At 46.8% G+C, this 20,556-nt stretch overlaps 1 protein-coding gene across 1 annotated transcript in view; it reads right to left on the reverse strand.

Moving 5' to 3' along the window:
* The window catches only part of RNF213 (ring finger protein 213), a 2,876,335-nt gene that overhangs the window by 857,502 nt on the left and 1,998,277 nt on the right, over positions 1-20,556 (reverse strand). Inside the window, exon 35 of the mRNA XM_086931045.1 lies at positions 18,448-18,639. Coding sequence (XP_086787171.1) covers positions 18,448-18,639 — 192 coding nt within the window. The remainder of the gene's footprint in view (positions 1-18,447; positions 18,640-20,556) is intronic.

The raw sequence follows: 20,556 nt of genomic DNA on the forward strand, positions 1-20,556 counted from the left end.
CTTGGAAATTCGAACGTGCAGAACTGATCACATTGCACGTTCTCTTCATTGATGAATAGATCTAACCAAGGCTCTCCCCACTGCAGAAAGAGATCTTGTGCCACGTCCGAGTTCAGACCCCATTTGTGATCCATCAAGCACCGGCGACTGAGTTCGTCCGCCCTGCGTTCAGAGAACCTGCTAGGTGTTGAACCACCAAGGTAATGCCTTGATGATCCAGCCATGTCCAGAGGTGCAGAGCCTTCTGACATAGGGTCCACAACACCACCCCGCTCTGTTTGTTGCAATACCACATGGCGGTGGTGTTGCCCGTAAACACCTGTACTACACTTACCCGGACAGAGGGAAGGAAGGCCTTCAGTGCAAGTCGGATCACCCGGAGCTCCAAAAGATTTATATGGAGCTGGGACTCTGTCGGAGACCAGAGTCCTCTGAACTCCGCCGCTCCCAAGTGGCCCCCATCCCAGGAGGGACGTTTCCGTCACCACTGAGCTGCGGCTGGGTAAGGGAGAGGGATCTGCCAGGGACCCAATCGCAATTCGTGAGCCACCACTGCAATTGACGTGCAGTGCTCTCCGAGATATGGACATGATCGAACAGGTTGCCCTGATGCTGTGCCCACTGGAGCTTCAGGTCCCACTGCGAAGCCCGCATATGCAATCTGGCATGTTGCACTAGCAGGATGCAGGAGGCCATTAGGCTCAGGAGCCGGAGGGTCATCCTGACTGAAACCCGGGATAGAGGCTGAAAGATCGAAATCATAGCCTGATATCCCGGACTCGCTGCTCGGGAGGATAAACCCGAAACCGCATTGAATCCAGAACCACTCCGATGAAGGGAACCTTCTGAGAGGGACGCAGGTGCAGGTGATGGAAATGCAGGTGGTCAGCCGTAGTCTGGAGGTGGGTGACGACTGCATGGGGCAAGCCCATCTTCTACAACCAGTCGTCGAGGTAGGGGAAGACCGACACCCCTGACCTGCGCAGATGAGCTGCAACCACCACCATCACTTTTGTGAACACCCAAGGGGGGCTGGTGAGCCCGAAGGGGAGCATGGAAAACTGAAAATGCTCCTGACCTACTGTGAACTGCAGGGAATGCCAGTGGGCCGGCAGGACGAGGATGTGAAAATAAGCGTCCTGCAAGTCCAACGCTACCATCCAGTCTCCAGGGTCGAGGGCAGCCAAGACCTGAGCCAGAGTCAACATCTTGAACTTCTCCTTCCAGAGGAATCTATTGACGTTCCTGAGGTCCAAGATGGGGCACAAGCCCCCTTTGTCCTTCTTGGGGACCAGAAAGTAGTGGGAACAACCACCACTTCCTACTTCTGGCCCAGGAACGCGCTCAATGGTCGTCTTGGCAAAGTGGGCCATAACTTCTTGTTGGAGAAGCGCAAAGTGATCCCCCGACATGCGGTGGAACTGATTTGGCATGGCTGGGGAGTGGGGGCAAACTCGAAGGGGAGAGAGTAACCCCTTCGGACAATTTGCAGCACCCATCTGTCCGAAGTGACAGAACGCCAGTGGGGGAGGTGATGTTGAATCCTGCCGCCCACCGCTGTGGGGTGCACCCCAAAGCTCGGACTAGGAAGGCTTTGAGCGGACGCTGCGGGAGCGGAGCTGGACTGACCCGCACGCTGGCCCCCTGTGCCACCACAGTAGCCTCCACTCCCATGGCCGCGCTGATTTAGGTTCTGCGCAGGCATCTGGCTGTACGAACGTGCAGTGGTGTTGACTGACCAAAGCCCCAGGCTGGCAGAGGAAAATAACCTTTTGCCAAATTGCTCCAGCTTTTTCGATTCCTTACCCAGCGGGGCAGTAGGTAATGCACTTTGGGAGGAGGAGGCCTCAATGACAGGCTCTCCGGAGTCAGATGATTAGTTAAAAAGACAGGGTCACCCGGTGCCGGGCGATGACGCCGGGCCACGTTCTTATCCACAGGAACCCCTGTGGCTGCTCTAGACCAGGGGCCCATCAAAAAGTCTGTCAAGGCCTCATTGAACGGAAGCAGAGGTTCCATAGAACTTGCTGTCGGCTGAAGCACTTCAGTAAGGAGGTTTGTCCTATGAGTGACAGTAGGCAGATCGAGGTCACGGGTCTCAGATGCTCTACGGAGCACCAGAGACCCCTCCCAGTCATCCCCCTCCTCCACGACCCGAGGCACAGGCGGCAGCAGCGGGGGAGGCACAGGGGTAAACGAATGCGCCAGTGGCATCAGGTAGGGTGCCAGGAACGGCACAGTCCGCCGCCGATTCGGCGATATGGAGCCGATTCGGCTCCATATCCCAATTCGGGTACCAAGCCGGGGTAAAAATTGCCTGAAAATTCGGGCAAGGGTGGAGGTGGAACGAACGGGGTCCACGCCGGTGCCGGGAACGGAGCTGCAGAGGGCGCCGGAGCCACCGGCAGAGGACCCCGTGGCACAGGGCTGGAGCCACCGGCAGAGGACCTTGCGGCGCCAGGGCCGGAGCCGCCTGTGGCGAGCAAGGGCCCTCAATAGAGACCATGGGGCCTGAAGGCACACCAGCGGGAGCCCTAGGCCTGAAAAGGCGGTCCATGGGGACAAGAAACTCTTGCACCTGTGCCGGAGTTGCTGACGGACCCGGATAAGGTGGGTAAGCGGTGGGACTCCCAGGCTCTAACGGAGCCGCAGGGGAAGGACTCCTGGCCCCCTCGTCTGCATTCTAAGACAAACGGGGTAAGGTCAGAGAGCGAACACGCTTCTTCGCCTTCTTTTTGTTGCGTCTCTTACCCGATTCTGAGGGCGAAGACTTCGAGCCCCGAGGAGCGATGATGATGGCTCGGCGGACTATCCCTTGAGCGACCCCTGGACCTCAAATGGCACGGAGACGACTGCCTGGCCTCCAGCAGCTTTCGGGACCGCTCCCGCAAATCCTTCAGAGCCACGGCCAGACAGTCGGGACATGACCGAGAGTCATGGTCGCGCTCCAGACAGTAGAGGCAAACGACATGGGGGTTGGCCACCGACATTGTACGGCGACAGGCCTCAGAGGATTTAAACCCAGGTATCCCTACTTGGCACCGGGAGTCAAAGACTCAAAAAGTGACTAGGGTACGTGCTCCAACCGGATCTGCACTTGCTGGCGAAGAAAAAGAAAGATCTGACATCAGCCTGCATGGGTGGCACCTAAGTAGTCTCCGTGATGTCATATCGGCGCTTACGACGCCAGCGACAGACGCGGAGCCGCATGACGCCACCTACCGATGCGGAGGGGTCTGCTTATGCAAAGCTTTCCGGATCCAGTCTGACGCCTGGGGATATTCTAAGGTAAGGAATCTATCACGAACGTGTCTCTTTCAGATGATTAAAAACAGAACCTCTAGTGCTAAAAAAAAAACAACAAAACCCTGTTAGAAATTTACTGCAAAAATATATGAGAAACAGTGCAATACAATTTCTTTTTTTAAAAGGCAGCAGTCACTGGTTTGGAATGTGCAGAAACATGCAGAAAGATTTTAACTTTTCTATAATTATCTAAAGAGTGCAAAAAATAAACATGTTCTTTCTGCTTCTCACTGCAACCTAGAAAAATAGACCGGAACAAAGAAAAACAGTGTTTCATTTGTGTTGCTTTAAATAGCTCCTCCATGACCTGACCTGACCTTCCTTTTACCTTGGCTGCTGGCAACAGGCATTGTGGCGCTGTTACTCTACTGTACTAACTTAGTACAGTTGACTTCCGACGTCTTTTCATATTAATCGGCGACTGTGTGAGTCACAAATTGGCATAAATAAAGAAACTAAAGACTGGGTTAACACAGGGAATGCAGAATCCCATGCATTATAAATGTCAGTGAAAGTAAAAACAATATATATATGTGGCTAAATTATACATTTTATTTGGAGCAATTGCACCAATAAATACATTTTCACTCATTTATTACTAAAGCGCAAAGGTCTATAACCAAAGCATAATGTAAGCAACTTCAGAAACTGCCCTAAAGAACAAGTTAGTTCGCTATGGTAACACTCTTTCTAGTGCAGATTGAATCTAGCTGCAGATTCCCCACCTTTTGAAGATTGCCTAAGCGTCAGACTGGATTCAGAAATGTTTCAGCAGTACCTCTGTGCACTAGTAGGTGGTGACATGTGGCTACGCACCGCTCGCCGTTCCTCTCCAGAAATGACATTTGGAGACAATATAAGTCACTCTCGAGCACTGATATCAGTTGCTTTCGACAGTGTCCGGGCCCCCCAGATGCAGAGCCCCAAAAGTAAATTGGTGTGAACAGTGTACAGAATCCTAGACATTGGGATCTTATTAATGGAGAGTCGATTGACAGAGTGGAGAGGATGAGAGGGTCAATGAGGAATCTGCGGCTGGATAGAGACTCTAACAGAAGAATGTTACTGAAGGTAACTAACTTTTTTCATTTAATAGAGACTTCTATCTGCAGATTCGTCATCCTGTGAACAGATACCACAGCAGTATCTATTTGGAGTAGGGTATGTGAATGGACTCAAACCAGATAGCCCTGCGGGACCGAGTAGCAAAAATGCCCCTCTCTGCGAGCCTGATTGTCCTGACAATAGTGCTTCATCAACATATGAAGGTACGCTGATGTAGCCGCCTGGGAAATGGCCAGGACAGAGACTTCTTGTGTCAAAGCAGTGGTAGCAGCTGTTGCCCAGGTAGTATGAGCATGTAATACTTCCAGATGGTTGATTTTTGGTGAAGGCATACCAGATCTCAAAGCACAGCAGAGTATGATCCACTGGGAGAGGTTTGTCTTCTACACAGCATTGCATTTTTTTCACAAAGAGAACCCCACAAAGAGCTGATCGTCCATACAGTGTTCTTTGGTGCAATCTACGTAAACGCACAGCAATCTGGTGGCGTCCAATCAATGGAGTCCCTTCTCCTTTCCGGTAGATGGAGCATAGAACGCTGGCAAGGATATGTTCTAACAGACGTGGAACGGCATCACAACTTTAGGCAAGAAAGATGCCTATATTTGTAGTATCAGCTTGTCGGGGAAGAAGGTGGTGTATGGCAGGGTGAGACAGAGGTGGAAGCTTGCTCACACGCTGGTCTGATATGTTAGCGAGGAACACTGTTTTGCAAGTGAGACACCACAAGAGGCAGCTGTGAAGCTGTATGAAGGAGTGTACATCAGGAATTTAAAGACCAAGTTAAGGTACCAGTGTCAAAAGGCGAGGGAGGACACAAATGATGCAACCCTTTTAAAAAACGATTAGAGCTAAAACAAAATAACAAAACATCAGATAACTTCACCTGGAGAGGGTCTACCAACAAAATCAACCCACATATTTCTCCCAACAAACAGGTGTTACAGTTTTCGTTGAGGGACACCTAGCTGCCAAGATAACATCAACCATCTACAATGCCTTCTCTGGATCGGAAACAAGCTTCAGAGAATCGGTTTCTGGCATTACAGCCGTTTTCAGCCCAGCTTGCTTGAATCCAGTGGCAAAGTGAGCAAGGGACTTACGTCTGAGCATACCCTGCCAGCTTATGGCGAACAAAGCGGGTCAAGGGGGAGCAAAGACAACCTGAAGGGTGTTGGTCTGACCGTTGTGAAATGAAGTCCCCGCCTTAGGTAGAAAGGAGGCGCATGTTCAGAGAACCCGTTTGTATTGCTGGAAAGTAATGCATAGGGGGTGAACCAAGAGGGTTTGAAAGTTGTTCATCATCCTGGCTGGAGTATTGACCACCAAACAGACCATTTTCAGAGTCAAAAGCCTTGGAGGACAATTATGCATGGACTGAAAGGGAAAACAGACCATACAGCTCAAAACCAAACTTAAGTTCCGCTGGAGCATATTGAAGGAAGAAAGGGGAAAGATGTGCAGCAAAGGCCTCAAGAAGAGTCACACCAGATGACTGAAATATGGAAGGCTGATCTGGCAACAGCAGAAACGCCGAAATAGCAACCAAATATCCCTTAACAATGCTGGATAGGGACCATTGAATAAACAGAATGGACAGAGGCATGTAGTGCTCCTTGAGAATCTGCCATCTCCTGCCGTCTACGGCTGATTCAATTCAGTTGCTTGCAAATGACTTACTCACTCCACAAAGTCTGTGGCACATTGGCATGCTCACTTAACACAGATGAGCCCAGTGCCAGCACCCAAGGGCAGAATTCTTTCACATGGTGTGCCTGTGCCCCAAAATTGCCAAATATCGGCAGCAGATCACTAGAGCCCTCACTCAAGTGTTGGAACGACCCATCGAGCTGATCTCCAGGCTGGCATTAACTTGGCCTTTTGGAGGATTCAGCAGGCTTGTGGGAATGCCTATGACCGTAGCCAAGAGAGACACTGCACGCAAATGGAACTCTTCTATCCTCTCCACACTGTCCAAATGGAGAGCAGCAATTGACAGGAGTGGGAAGATAGAGGAACCTATATAAGGCCAGGGGCATTCTCAAGTAATAACAAATGATCTGGGTACGAAAGCGGGGACAATCTGTCTTGACAAATCCATTGGGACCTATATTTTAATATGGGACACAGCGTGAGTCTCTTCCTGCAAGCGCTCTCTTTCATACAGGTTTTGGAGAGCTTCTATTTTTTCACACTCATGACTATCTTTAATTTCTCTCATGGGTGAGCCATCTTTCTCTGACCTTTGGACCTTATAACTCCTCAATGGAGGCTTTCTTAGTTTTTCTTAGTTGTCATCAAACTCACTCACAGTAACATGAGCTCCTTTTGTATACCTTGTGCAGCCTTGAAAATAATTTGTAGATAAAACATGTATCACCTGCCATCTCATAGATGTGTTGTAACATAAGAGGAAGACTTGGGGAAAAAACGTGAAGAATAGACCTTTGTTCACCTCTACTTCTGACACATCATTGGCTGGGTGTTTATCAGAATTGTTTGTGTTCAATTGTGTGCTTCGGTACATTTTCTCTAGATATTCTAATATGGGCAGTGTCTTGGAGGACTTATGTTTTAGATGATGTGACAAAGATGCAATTTCAATATGTTTTGTCTCTATAAATGTTTGTAATAAAACCAATACAAAGTAGTGGAGAAGTGTGGCTCAATGCTTAGAGCGGCAGACCTTGATGCAGAACGCTGGCCAGGGACCAGGGTTCGATTCCCGCCTCGGTGGGATTCGGGCTTAAATTCCTCTGACCAGATATTCTCGCCTCAGTGCCGATTCTAAGCATGGGTCCCACGCTGCAACTCTGGGCAATAGCTTGCTTAGTCTCCACAAAGGCCCCCTGATACACAAGGGATGCCTGGTTTCACCATGGGATGCCCAGGAGTGGACACCCCACAAGGAAAAGCCAGGAGGGGTTCCCTTGTGGTAGGAGTACAAGCGCCGGGATGCCTCCGGGTCACTGTTCGCGCTATACAAATACGCCACACATAGTTATTTCAAAAGAATCCCTTAACAGTGCCCACAGAAAGGCCTTGCTAGTCCAACAATAACGCAAGCAGGCATATACCGATTTTGTCAAGGGATGCCTGGCTGCCAGAGTAACATCAACAATCTTGGGAGGAAGATCGAAAATACTCCACTGTCACCACTTAATCTCCAAGCTTGAAGATGGAGCATGTGCCGGTTGCGATGCAAAACCCTGCACTGCTGCTGCGACATTAGATCCTGATCGAATTAAAGATGCTCATGCTCAGGAGTTTTGGGTACCATACTTCTGTGCCCAACCCAGAGTCACTATGATAACTTAGGCTCTGTTTGTCTGTCCTTATCTTTTTGATGTCTCTGGGTAGGAGTGGTATCAGCGGAAAGGTGTACAGGAGTCCCGAATTCCACTCCAAGCAGAACACGTCTTTGAGCAAGAGCCACTTTCCAAACTCCAACTCGCAAAAGTGAAGACAATGCGTGTGTGGTAAAGGATCACTACTCAAAGAGGGTTCCAAGAATGAATTTATTTGTCATATGTTAAACAGGTGCTCCCAGCTTGGCGGCTTTCTCTCACAGTGAACATTCTAACTCGCACTCCCGGAGGCAAAGCGGACCATACCAAGTGGGGAGAGGGGTGAGGGGTGGGTAACGGGGAAGTCACAACAAGTAAAGTTACAACACACCTTTCCCCCTAAGGGGAGCAGAGGAAATGAGAACCCAGAGCCCCAAGCAGGGGAGAAAGAAAGCAGTGGAAGGGGAGAATGGGAAAAAGGGGTGAGTTAAGAGGAGGCGTGGAAACAGGAAAGAAAGAGAGAGAGAGAGAGAGAGAGAGAGAGAGAGAGAGAGAGAGAGAGAGAGAGAGAGAGAGAGAGAGAGAGAGAGAGAGAGAGAGAGAGAGAGAGAGAGAGACCGACAGAAGAGACGGAAAAGAAAAGAAAACAAGGGAGAGAGAAGGACTTTGCAAGAGAACAGAAGAAGAAGAAGAACCGCAACATGAAAATGGGGTCTAGGGGAAGACGACCCCCTAAAGTTTCAAAGAAAGAACAAACTAGAGGCTGGGTCCAGGACCCCAGAACAGGAGACAGGAGTGTACTCCTTACCCATTTCCCTGAACATGAGGGAAAACATCCAACTAGGTGCCTGTCCCAAAAGTTAAGCGATACTTGTACTACATAAGTCTGTTATTTGAGTGACACTGTTGTCACGGAAAAAAGATTACATTCTTCCGATTCTTTTCTGCATTTAGCTAACCCCGTCCGTGTGGTGATGACCACTTCCACTTTCAGCGGCGGAGTTGCTGTGAGTCAAGATTGTTTGTACCGCGTGGTCCCTGGCCACGCTTTGTCTCTTCCACGGAATGGATGACTGATCTGTCCAATAAGATGCGTCTGGTGAAGTTTGAGAGCAAGAGGCTTTGCTCTCCCTTCCTTTCCCATAGGCTTAAGTCACATCCTTGTTTGGTTTATGTTAAGGGTTAGAAAGGGAACGAGTGCCTATTAGTACTCTCTCTTTAAATCCTCAAAAGCCGTACGGCCCAAATGATACTCTGCTGACGTGCTCTGGTCCTCAAACTCTCGTACCTCCTCACCCTGCTGGAGAGTGGCGAACCCTTCGATTTCTTTATTTTTTATTGTTTTTTTCTTTTCTTCCTCGGAGGTTTCCTGGACCATGTTACACTGCTTCTAACCCTGCTCCTATGACCGGTTTCCTTCTCCTTGGCCTCATAGGTGTTTTGTCCAGCATAGTTTCTCTTGTGGCACGCCGTGACTGAGCTTCTCGTACCTCCTCCTGTACATGCCTCTTCAGGGACTAGACTTTCCTCCAACTTCGTCCCCTGGGTTCGCCTTGTGAATCTGGCTTTGTCTCTTGTAAACTCTAACACATCTTCTTTCCAACCTTCTAGGAGCAACCAGATTCTCCCAACCGGACCTTTGGGGTGCTGGCTTGGTACGTTTTTGAGTGGATTATGACACCTTCTCTGACAAACTCCTCTTTCCGGGTCCATGTGAAGGTCAGATTTCTTATACGACTTGAGTTTGTATTTGACCCGAGCTGTAGAGCTCCATGCTTTCTCATTCTTGAGGCAGGTTGGTTTGGAAAGTTCCTCCACTACTCTCGTTGAATGTGTAACCCCACACGTTTCCTCTAAAACCACTTCTTTTACTTCCAGAACATCATGTTCACTGATAATTCTCCCCAAAATGTTCCTCATATTGTCTCCAACAACCTTTCCAAATGACGTATTCTGCTTTCTTTCGCACTTGACCATGACTGTTTCTGTTTTCTTTTTATACCTCCAAACTTTTTTTTTTCTTACTTCAATGTCTAAGGATGGATACGTGTTCACCCTCAAACTCTCCATCCAGGTAAATTGACTACTGACGTTTACAGCCAACCCCCTCCTGGACTCAGAACCATTGGGATTTTTCGTTGTACTCAATTTCCTTTGTTCCTTCTCTTCCGGTACCACAACCACTTCTTCTGCATTATAAATCTTACCTTTAGTACTTCTCTTCATGTAGCACCACTCCGTCTCTTCATTTCCTCTCAATATAAGGGTTTCACCCGTGTCTGCTCCTTCAACTTCATTTCCTAGCATTAATGACAAATCACTCTTCCACCTGTATTTGTCTATTACAGTACTTTGTAACTCTGAATCCGCTATAGACCCCTTAAATTTTCCACCTCTATTGATGGTATACATCTGATTTGCTTCACTTTTGTTCCTCACCATTACTCCCTCTTCTCTGCATATTTTGTTCCCTAGTACTTTGGCACTCCCTTCTCGCTTATTGTGTACATTTAAATCATTCAAGACCTTTTGCCGACCGTTTCTGTCAGTTCCCTTAAAGTTTCTTCCTTCTCTGTTAATATTCACTATCCATTCTCCAGCTCCCAAACTGTTTGTCCATTCTTCCTCCTTTTCCCAATCCGCGTTACTAGTACCTTCTTCATTCATTAGTGGCTCAGGATGCGGTAAATTACACATTTTGCCTCTTCTAACAAATCTCTCTTTACTTGGCCTCTTATATTCCCAAGTGCCGATGACTACTTCCTGTTTATTTGTGCTACTCTCACAACAAAGTTTACACTCTCTCCCTGATATTTTAACTTATAAAGGATACAGTCTTCGTGCTCTTCCCGCACATGAAGCTCCGTAGATTATTTACCTGCGCCACCCGGTGCGTGAAATGCCCAATTGGAACGTTCCGAAATACCTCTTACATTGATCTCTGGATTTAGACTCGTCTCGAAGTGACTTTCATACTGTATATATTTCTTTATATTCAGAGAATGTGTCCAGGTTACTTCAACTGGTGTTTTTCACTTTAAAGATGGCCCCTCAGTAACTCTACGTAACTGACGTTGGTTCCTTCAGGCCGCCGAGGTTCTTAATTTGAAGGTCTAGTTTCCTGCTCCGCCTTCTGCTTCCCTTCTTGGCTCCCTGAGATCACTTAATATGCTTTGCTCACGACGTCTGTAGATTCATGATCCTTGTCAACACCAAGTCAATGATCTAAAGAGATTACGTATCTCTCACTAGACGCGCTGCTCCAAATCTGTATCAAACGCCGCCACTGGGGTTCATTGCACTCCCTGCCCCTCTGAGATTTCCTCATGCTGCTTCAACACGCTGCCTAGGTTCAGTTTACTACACGGACCCCAGAGGTTTGCCACACTCTCTGTTCCTCTGAAATCTCCTCACGCCGCTTCAAAGCGCTGCCTCAGTTCCGTTTCACGCGTGGCAACAGGGGTTAACTGCCTTCCCTGATCATCTCAGATATTTTATACAGCTCAAAGTGCTGCCTCAGTTAATTTTCAAACACTGGAACAAAGGCTCGCTACACTCTCTGTTCCTCTGATATTTTCTCACACAGCTACAACGCGCTGCCACCGTTCAGTTTCATAAGTTTACTACACACTATGTTCCGCTCACCGCTCCTCACAGTGTTTCAAAGGCTCACTACGATTATGTAATCCAGCTTGGGTCCCCTACGGTTAATCTTCCTCCCAATAAAATATATGAATACTCCCGAATTCTCTGAGACTATTAATTACTCGCCTCCGATAATTCTGGGAGTTAGGAGATACTCGCTTCCCAATGCTGTCACTCACTCATGCCTCGAACGCTAAGCGCTCTGCCTCGGGTCAGTTTCTTTTGCGGTATTAGAAATGTGGCTTTATTCCCTGCTCCGCTCCCTTCTCTTCACGCAGCTTCAAAGGCTCACCTCATAGACTTGTACGACTCCCTCTGTTACCGACTTGAGTCTTGCTTCCCAGCACCATAACAATTGCACGGAAACACCAGAGGTAATCTGATTTTACTTCCACCTTTCTTCCTTTTCTCCAATATTCACACAGAAAGTAATTTAGGCTGCGAAGTCCTCTTTCTAATTCACGATTACAGGACCGGAACTTCCTGTCGACGACTCTGCGGTTCCTCGGAGCAAGACCTGCTACGTCTTCTCCCTCACGAGTGTTCACTGCTTCTCACGGCCCGCACACCAGTCCTCACAAACCACGGAGGGGACTAAGCAAGGTGCTAAAGGGCGCCCACTCAGTGCCAGGAACGAAACAATGCCTCCATAAGTCGTTCGCTGCGTCACATCAACTTCGACAGCTTCACTCTTAGCCTCACGCTCCTTAACGGCAACACGTTAGGCTGAAGACTGCGTAAATTCCAGTATAAAACGACCAGATTTCTTTTTTTCTCTACCGGTTTTCTCCCGGTAACTCTTAGTCCTTTATGTTCACTGGCAACACTCCTCATGCAGCACAAGCAAGGCTAGAATTTTCAAATTCTAAATGCGGTGACAAAGATTCAAATTCGTTCCCTTTTCCGCTAAAATTTCTTCAATCAGCTTAAATTGCTCAACTCACGGACTCGCGCTCCTTCCAGTTTTCATCAATTTGGGTCTTACTTCTCATTAATGTCTCAGTTTCCTAAGAACGCCCAAGGTACGTCACCAATTCATTTCCTTTTCCTTGTCCCAGCTTAAATTATTCCAGTGCAGAGACCCCACACTGACCCTGGCTCAGCTCCGTTTTCTGTCTGCTGTCCTGTGATCTTCAATCATCAACTGGGTGAGTCTTCCTTTTCAACTCTAATCTCCGCACAAGCATCAAATTTATCCAGGGGGAAGGCACCACACTGACCCTGGCTCAGCTCCACGTCCTCGTCGCCAAAAATGTGGTAAAGGATCACTACTCAAAGAGGGTTCCAAGAATGAATTTATTTGTCATATGTTAAACAGGTGCTCCCAGCTTGGCGGCTTTCTCTCACAGTGAACATTCTAACTCGCACTCCCGGAGGGAAAGCGGACCATACCAAGTGGGGAGAGGGGTGAGGGGTGGGTAACAGGGAAGTCACAACAAGTAAAGTTACAACAGCGTGTTCTCAGTAGTGGCAAATAGATCGACCTAAGCTTTTCCCTACTTGCAGAAGAGACCTTGCACCACCTCTAGGTGTGGACTGCAAGGCGTTGACGGCTGAGATCTTTTGCCCTGGTGTTTAGAGATCATGCCGGTGTTGTACAACCAGGAGGTCGTCTTGACATTCCAGCCACTTCCAGAGGCGCAGGGCTTCCTGGAACAGAGTTCACAAACCCACTACGCCTTGCTAGTTGCAGTATCACATGGTGGGGTGTTGTCCGTGAACACTTGAACCAGTTTCCCCTTTGATGGGTGGCAAGAAGGTTTTCAACACCATGTGGATAGCCCACATCTACAACGAGTGGATGAGAAGCCGGGTGTCCACCGTAGAACAGAGTCCTCTTTCAGGTGGTTGCACCAGCCCAGAAGCAAGGCATCAGTTACCACTGTCCACTCTGAGTGGGGAAGGTTGAGGGGTCTGCCACTGACCAGATCGCAGTTCATTAACCACTATTGCAGATCTTGCGCAGTCTCCCCTGAAAACTGGACACGATCGAAGAGATTCCCCCAGTGCTGTGCCCACTGGGACTTCAGATCCCATTGCAAAGCCCACATAGGCCCCCTGGCATGCTTTACCAGCAGGATGCAGGACTGACCAGATAGCCTTCGAGTCAGTGTCACTGAAATCCAGGACCAAGGCTGATCATAGCCTGAATATCCTGAACTGTCTGTGCCGGATGGAGGGCCTAAAACATCACCATGTCCAGAATGGCTCAAACGAAAGGGAGCTAGCGAAGGAGTCAGACGTGACTTAGGCATGATGAGATAGTGAACGCCAAAGAATGTAGAAGTTTTACCGTAGTTTGGGAGTGGATGAAGATTACCTGCGGTGAGCCAGCCTTCAGGAGCCAGTCATCAAGACTGGGACCACTGATTTCCGAAGATGAGCAGCCAGCGCTATCACTGTGGTGAACACCTGGGGTGCACTGGAGAAGCCAAAGGGGAGTACAGAAAATTGGAAATGATCCAAGCCCACCATGAACCACAGGTAACGACTGTTGGTGTGCAGGATGGGGATATGAAGGTAAGCAGCTAGCAGGTCCATTACACCCAGTCTCAAGGGTCTAGGCCAGACAGGACCTAGGCTAGGAGAGCATTTTGAACCGGTATTTTCCTCAGGAAGGTGTTGAGAGGGCGATGGATGAAAAGAGAGCAGAGGCCTTTGTATTTTTTTGACACCAGAAAGTAGCGGCAGTAGCAACCAAGACCTACTTCTGGTGTCGGCACCCACTTGATGGCTCCTTTGGCCAAAAGAGCCTGCACTTCCTGACATACCAAGCACAGATGGTCCTCCGACAGCCACTGTACGGAAGATGGCATGGGGGGTGGGGTTGTAAGGCATTGGAGGGTGTAAACCTGCTGAACGATCCACAACAATCACCTGTCTGTGGTGACATTCTGCCATTTAATGAAGAAGTGCCGGATCCTACCTTCTACCGGATGTCGGTGCGCTGAAGAGGGTGCATTGAAGAGGGTGCATTGAAGAGGTTTGGATGGGGCAGCGAAAGGAGGATTGTGGTTGACTTGGAGCAGTGGACAATCCGAGAGAGCTGTAATCCTGCTATCCTTAAAGCACTCCAGCGCTGCATCCGCCTTGTTGTTTAACAGGCGAGAGCTATTAAAGGACATGTCTATGAGGCTTGACTGGACAGGCCTTGAAAAGCCTGTTGAACGCAACCAAGTGCAGCACCCAAGGGCCACCATGGAACCAATCACTCTTCTAAGGGAGTCCATGGTGTCTAATCCACAACTGATGGCAAATTATTCTCATGTCGGCCGTCAAGCATGGGAATATCTACCTGAAAGGCAAGCTGACATACCACAAAACTAGGAAAGTGGAGAAGATCTTCTTCCCAAAAGTGTCTAGCTTTTCGGATTTCCTCTTTGGAGGGGTAGAGGGAATGCATTTGGATTGACGTTTGCTGTCGTAGCTTGCATAACGAAACTGTCAGGGGTGGGATTATACGTGAGTAATGTGGGATCCCCTGGTGCAGGATGGTGATGATGTGCAAGCAGATGGTTGACAGGGAGCCCGGAACAGGGCGTGAATCAGGCCACCTGAGGCAATCTGTGAGGGCTTAATTAAAAGGAAGCAGGGGCTCTGCAATGGAGTGCCCCAGCTGAAGCACCTCAGTTAAGGCATTAGTCTTTACCTTCACAGGTGGGAGCTGGATCTCAAGGAACTCAGCTGCCTTCATTTTGACCACTGCGAATCATGCACTCTCATTAGAGGCTAGGCCAGGTGGGGAGACTAAACCAGATTCTGGCGAGGTGTTTAACCCGCTGGAGTCAACCAGCTCCTCGTACCAGTTATCCTCCAGGAAGAATTGGAGAATGTCGTCAGTGGGGTCAAAGGATTGAGGCATATGTCTGTACCTGAAGCTATCTTAGCTTGCATAGTGCCAGTCTTCGCCTTGGACTGGCCGATACTGCGCAACCTTAAGAGTTGGAAAAGACAATAGATTCACCCTGGTTGTACAGTATCTGCAACAGTGTTGAGGGACTGAGACCCAGTGAGGGTAGCAGAGCTGGAATGAGGCTCAGGACTGGTGTCGGTCTGGATCCAGGGGTGAGGGGTACCAAGAGTGTCCAACTAGCATTGTGGCGGCCCGCCAACGTTAATCCGGGAGGGACATGTTTTCTTGGCTCCTTGGGACCAGAAGGCACTTTAGAAGAAGTCAGCTGCCCAAAGAAATGAGCCATGGCATCACTGAATTATTGAAGCTGTGCAGGAGTGGCTGCAATTTTGGAAACTTCAGAAGGAGCGCAGAGGGAGTTGGTACAGGCTCTCTGGGTTGTAGGCAGGGCCTACAGGCATGGGGATGGCCTTGCACTCCTTTAGGGAACTTGAAAGGGTGCAGTAAAGCCGAGCGGCACTTCAACTTTTTCTTCTCCTTCTAGGACTTACCCGACGCGGACTTCGATTTGGAGGAAGAATGGTCGCAGAAATGGCTCAGGTGTGGGCCCGATATAGTATGTGGGACTGAAACTGTCCCAGAGAGCTGGAACAACATGGATTCCTACGTTGCCATGCTGCGAAGAGCTTCAGAGACCTTTCTAGAATCGTATTCGGATGAATCAAAGACAGTCCAAACAGGATTTGAAGTTGTGGCCTGACCAAGCACCAAAGGCAAACTAAGTGGGGATAAGTGACATACATCTGCCTTTGACATTCCCTGCAAGGTTTAAAACCCATAGTTTGAAGGGACATGTCGTTAGTGCACAGAAAAAAGTCATGAAACAGTTGGTCAAAAAGTGATGAAGTAGCTCTCTGGATCCACAACTGTTGAGGCGGGAAGCAGGGTACAGATATCAGCGCCTATACAGGCACCACGTATGTCGCATTCGGAACAGACGACGTTGACACAGACCCATCAGTGCCACTTACCAGGTAAAGGCCAAGATTTCTGGGAAGTCGTCCGACACCTGGGGATTATTCTAAGGTAAGGAATCCTCGGTTAGAAATCTCGTCCTGAAATATAGTGCATAACAATGAGGTCAAAGTTTAACCAATGTCCATTGTTTGTCCAACCGATTCCTTCACAGTTCTTTCAAGAAAATGTGTCGTTTGCACACAGCATAGCCACACCTATACGGCTAGGCAGTAATGGCGAATATTACCATTTTATTTTTAAGTGAAAAAAAAAAAGAGGACATCATTGACTCACTATTTCCTAGCAGAGGTAGCTATGGGACAAAAACATGCGTTTTCAGAATGCTTATGACTTGAAAACTATACAAAAGCAGTTACAAGTGAGTTAGCCACATTGGATATTCATTGGAGCTGCCACAATACAAGACAGATGTGATCCAAATAAAACCATATGAGCAATCTGGCTTCTGTACTTTGAGTTATCTGTCAATAACTTAGATGCACTGAGTGAAAGTCATGTCCAAATAGATCATTCACACTAACAAAAACACATTAGTATTTCCAAAACCATTCACAAGTCACACACATCTTAGTTATTACAACAGCTTTAAATGATTAGACAGAAAGAGAGGGTAGTTACAATAATAAACACAAACACAACACAGAAGAGCAAAATATATAAAAAAAGGCCAGCCATGTATGATCTAGATCTGTGTCTTTCAGAAATAAAAGGCAGTCCTTTACAAGGGTGTGGAATTCTCATTGCCCAACACCCGGAACATATTAATTGGAACTAAGGACATCAAATGTTCATGTTCATTATGTTCTTCTGGTAAGTAGGCCCAACCCCCTGCAGCACAAACCCATTGGCTGACAGTTCACCATGATCCACGATGCATCGGAGAAAGAGCATTCTTTTGCAGTTGAGGCAAGTTTTGCATCCACATGTTCCGGCTGTTCAAACTTTTATTTGTGTTTCATTAATGCAATGCAATTATTATTAGGTTGTGTGTTGTAAGGAAATGCTGTGAGTTGGGATTTCACTACTGGTAATAATTTCAGTATATAAATGAGTACCTATATTTGCAAAGTTTAGCAATTTGTGGCTGCCTATAATGCTCACACAATGCGCTCTGATTAAATGCAAATACTTGCAGAATCCATAAAGCAAGATTGATGATTATATGCTTTTAAATTCAAATGCACACAAGAAATAGCAAATAGAAGAAAACATGTTGGTAAACTGTGCAATTTTATTTGCCATTTCTTGGAGGTATCCTTTAGTAAAATGTGTTTAATATATGCTTGTATTTTTCAAAATTAGTAATAATGGGAAAATAGAATAAAACCAGCTTCAGCACCATTATGGGAAATATGATAACAAACCAGCATTGGCAAATATGATCATTCTGGCGGTGGTTGCCAGCTTTTTTCAACAGTTTTTTTAAATGTATTTTTGTGGGAGTTGCTTGGCTATCACCAACGCGACAAAATTATTGGCTGAAAGCTAAAAGCAAAAATGTTTTTTTCCCCCCGAAAAGCACTTATTGCCATAGTAGTTTCGGGAACCGAAAAAACTGCTTTGTGTGTTCCTTGTTAAAGAGTACATGCCGTTAAAAAAAAGGGGGCATGGCTAATACCAGACATAATTAGAGGCCCAATTATTAAAGAAAATTACAAAAAGTGCACCAATGGTATATGTCATCTCATTAGTGGAGATTTACAACTTTCATCCATTCACAAACATTTACAGTAGTAGGCCTGGACATAGTACTCCTGTGTGAAATGCATTTTTGCATCACCGCATGAGTACGTTTGTTTATGCAAGAATCTGCTGAGCGATTGCAAGTTCACTTTCTCTACAGGAGTACATTTCCAACTTATCATAGTGTGAAAAGATATTACAGAGGAGTTGGGAAAAACACTTACATATGCCAGTTTATAGATGTGCACAGACTCAACAGGATTTTCCAAACCTGGAACTACCGTTTTGTGCTGCTTTCAGCTTCAGTATGTAGATTTGTGGAAAAATAAGAGCACTGCTACAATACAAACCCTGCTATAAAATGAGTCCTGGCATAATCAGAGAAGCTACTTTCAAAGCTCTGATTCGATGAGAATGTATAATTTGACACCTCAATGCATGGCACCAAAGGGGAAAGTGGATGGTTTTACAGGGCAAGTAGATTATGAAGCATCCTGTCCAATGGAAAAGCAGATGTTTTATAAAATTTTCACAGCCCTGCATTTACCCTACTGTAAATTTGTGCCTCACCTGCTGCCAGTCCTGGTGTAAGGAACATTTAGTAACTTCAGGTCTTTGAAGATGAAGATCCAGAACTTTTTCACACCAAGACATGTTTCTGCATCCAGTAATAACTCCAGATTACTGTCTCTGTCGATCATTGATACCACGTGAGCCAGGAATGGGGTCACTACAGCTTGGATACGCTTCCAAAGGGTGTGTCTTAAAATGTGGAGAAAAAAAACAAAAAACGAGATGGGATAAATGAACAGAGATGAGAAAACTCACAAAATAAAGAGTAGCAAAATTGAAGTCGGGAAACCAGTAAAATGTACAAAGAAATGAACAGACAATTTAACAGTGAGCAAGAGAAAAATCAAATGAAAAAAGTAGGAGAAAGGTAAGAGAATTGGTGGAATGAAAGAATAAACAAAAATAACTGCTTACAGAGAAAGTAAGTGAAGAGTTAGAAGAGGAGTATGAGAATAGAAGAGATGAAGACAGAAGACATATTTAAAATGTACTTATCTGTAATCAAAGTTCTCCAGAGACAGAATAGCCCTAGATTTAAAAACCATGGACTAATTCCCGGATATCAGCCCGGATTGTGGAAACATCATTATAAAAACAAATACGCAGAATATTTTACACAAAAAATATTTTTCATATCCTTCCTTTTCAGAAAATGTTCTAGATTACGATTGTCAGAAAAAAAATCAAAACAGCAGACACAAGCATTGGTGCAGTCAACATAGAATGACTGCATGAGCAGCCATGTGTGAACGTGGCTGTCATTTTAGAATGCTAACTGTTTACAGATGGCAGCGCTACATGCACAACACTGCGACACAAGCGTAATCATTTTGCTTTTAATTTTTTATTTTACCATCTAAACATGGCCAATAAAAGAAGTGCGTTGACTAGTCAGATGCTAAGAGAATGTGCCTGCTGGAACTCTCCCAGTGGCACCAATAAGCCTTCAATTATTCTAAAACGTAACAATCTGCAACAAACAAATAAGTTACTTACCTTCTGTAACGCCTTATCTGGTAGAGACAAGATCTAGCTGCAGATTTCCTACCATTGAACTATCCTGAGGTGCCAGACTGGATCCGGAAAACTTTCTACAGCAGTATCTCTGCGGGTCAGTAGAGTGCGTTTTGCGATGCAGTCCACCAGGTGTGACTTCAGAGTCCATTAAAGCCCTCCCCTGACGCACTGATGACTAGCTTCCACACTAAAAACGCAGAGCACTAATAGAAACTGCTTATGGAAACAGTATGCTCAAAAAGAATCTTCTTTTGTTAAAATATATTTTTTAAACCTAATAACAGGCACAAGAGTGCTCAGAAAGGGATTCTTTTAGATAAAAGGATAAACCAGTCCGCAGATCAGGGAGAATGGGTGGGTCGGGGAGGAATCTGCAGCTAGATCCTGTCTCTACCAGATAAGGCGTTACAGAAGGTAAGTAACTTGTTCATTTGATAGAGACATCTAGCCGCAGATTTCCAACCATTGACTTAGATACCCAAGCAATACCATCCCTGGAGGAGGGTCTGCAAACTGATCTCACTAAAGAAACCTGACTAGCACTAGCCAGCCTTATATAAGAGGGAGAGGGACAGAGGGAGAGAGAGAGAGAGGGAGAGAGGGAGGGAGAGAGAGAGAGAGAGAGAGAGAGAGAGAGAAGGGAGGGAGAGAGGGAGAAGGGAGAGGGAGAGGGAGAGGGAGAGGGAGAAGGAGAAGGGAGAGGGAGAGGGAGAGGGAGAGGGAGAGGGAGAGGGAGAGGGAGATGGAGAGGGAGAGGGAGAGGGAGAGAGAGAGTCTGTGTGACCGGCTGTCAGGAAAGTAGGTGAGGAAAAAAGACACCACACCAAAAATACTGTCAAATACCCATAAGGAATTGAAGTCTGTAACTATGGAAATACAACCAAGGCTAAAGAATAAAGAGGTGTTGGAAAGAACACTTCATATAATCATAATACTACATAGCTCTTCTAATGGCAGCCAGACCATTAGTGGACGAGGCTGAAGGCCAAGGGCAATAGCTTATACCCCTGAGCCAAAGCTATTTGCCATGGAACCATGTGATATAGAGAATACAAATCAATGCTTTAAGAAAATCAGAGGGAACAATAA

This window comes from Lissotriton vulgaris, chromosome 7 (assembly GCF_964263255.1).
Source record: "Lissotriton vulgaris chromosome 7, aLisVul1.2, whole genome shotgun sequence".
NCBI lineage: Eukaryota > Metazoa > Chordata > Amphibia > Caudata > Salamandridae > Lissotriton > Lissotriton vulgaris.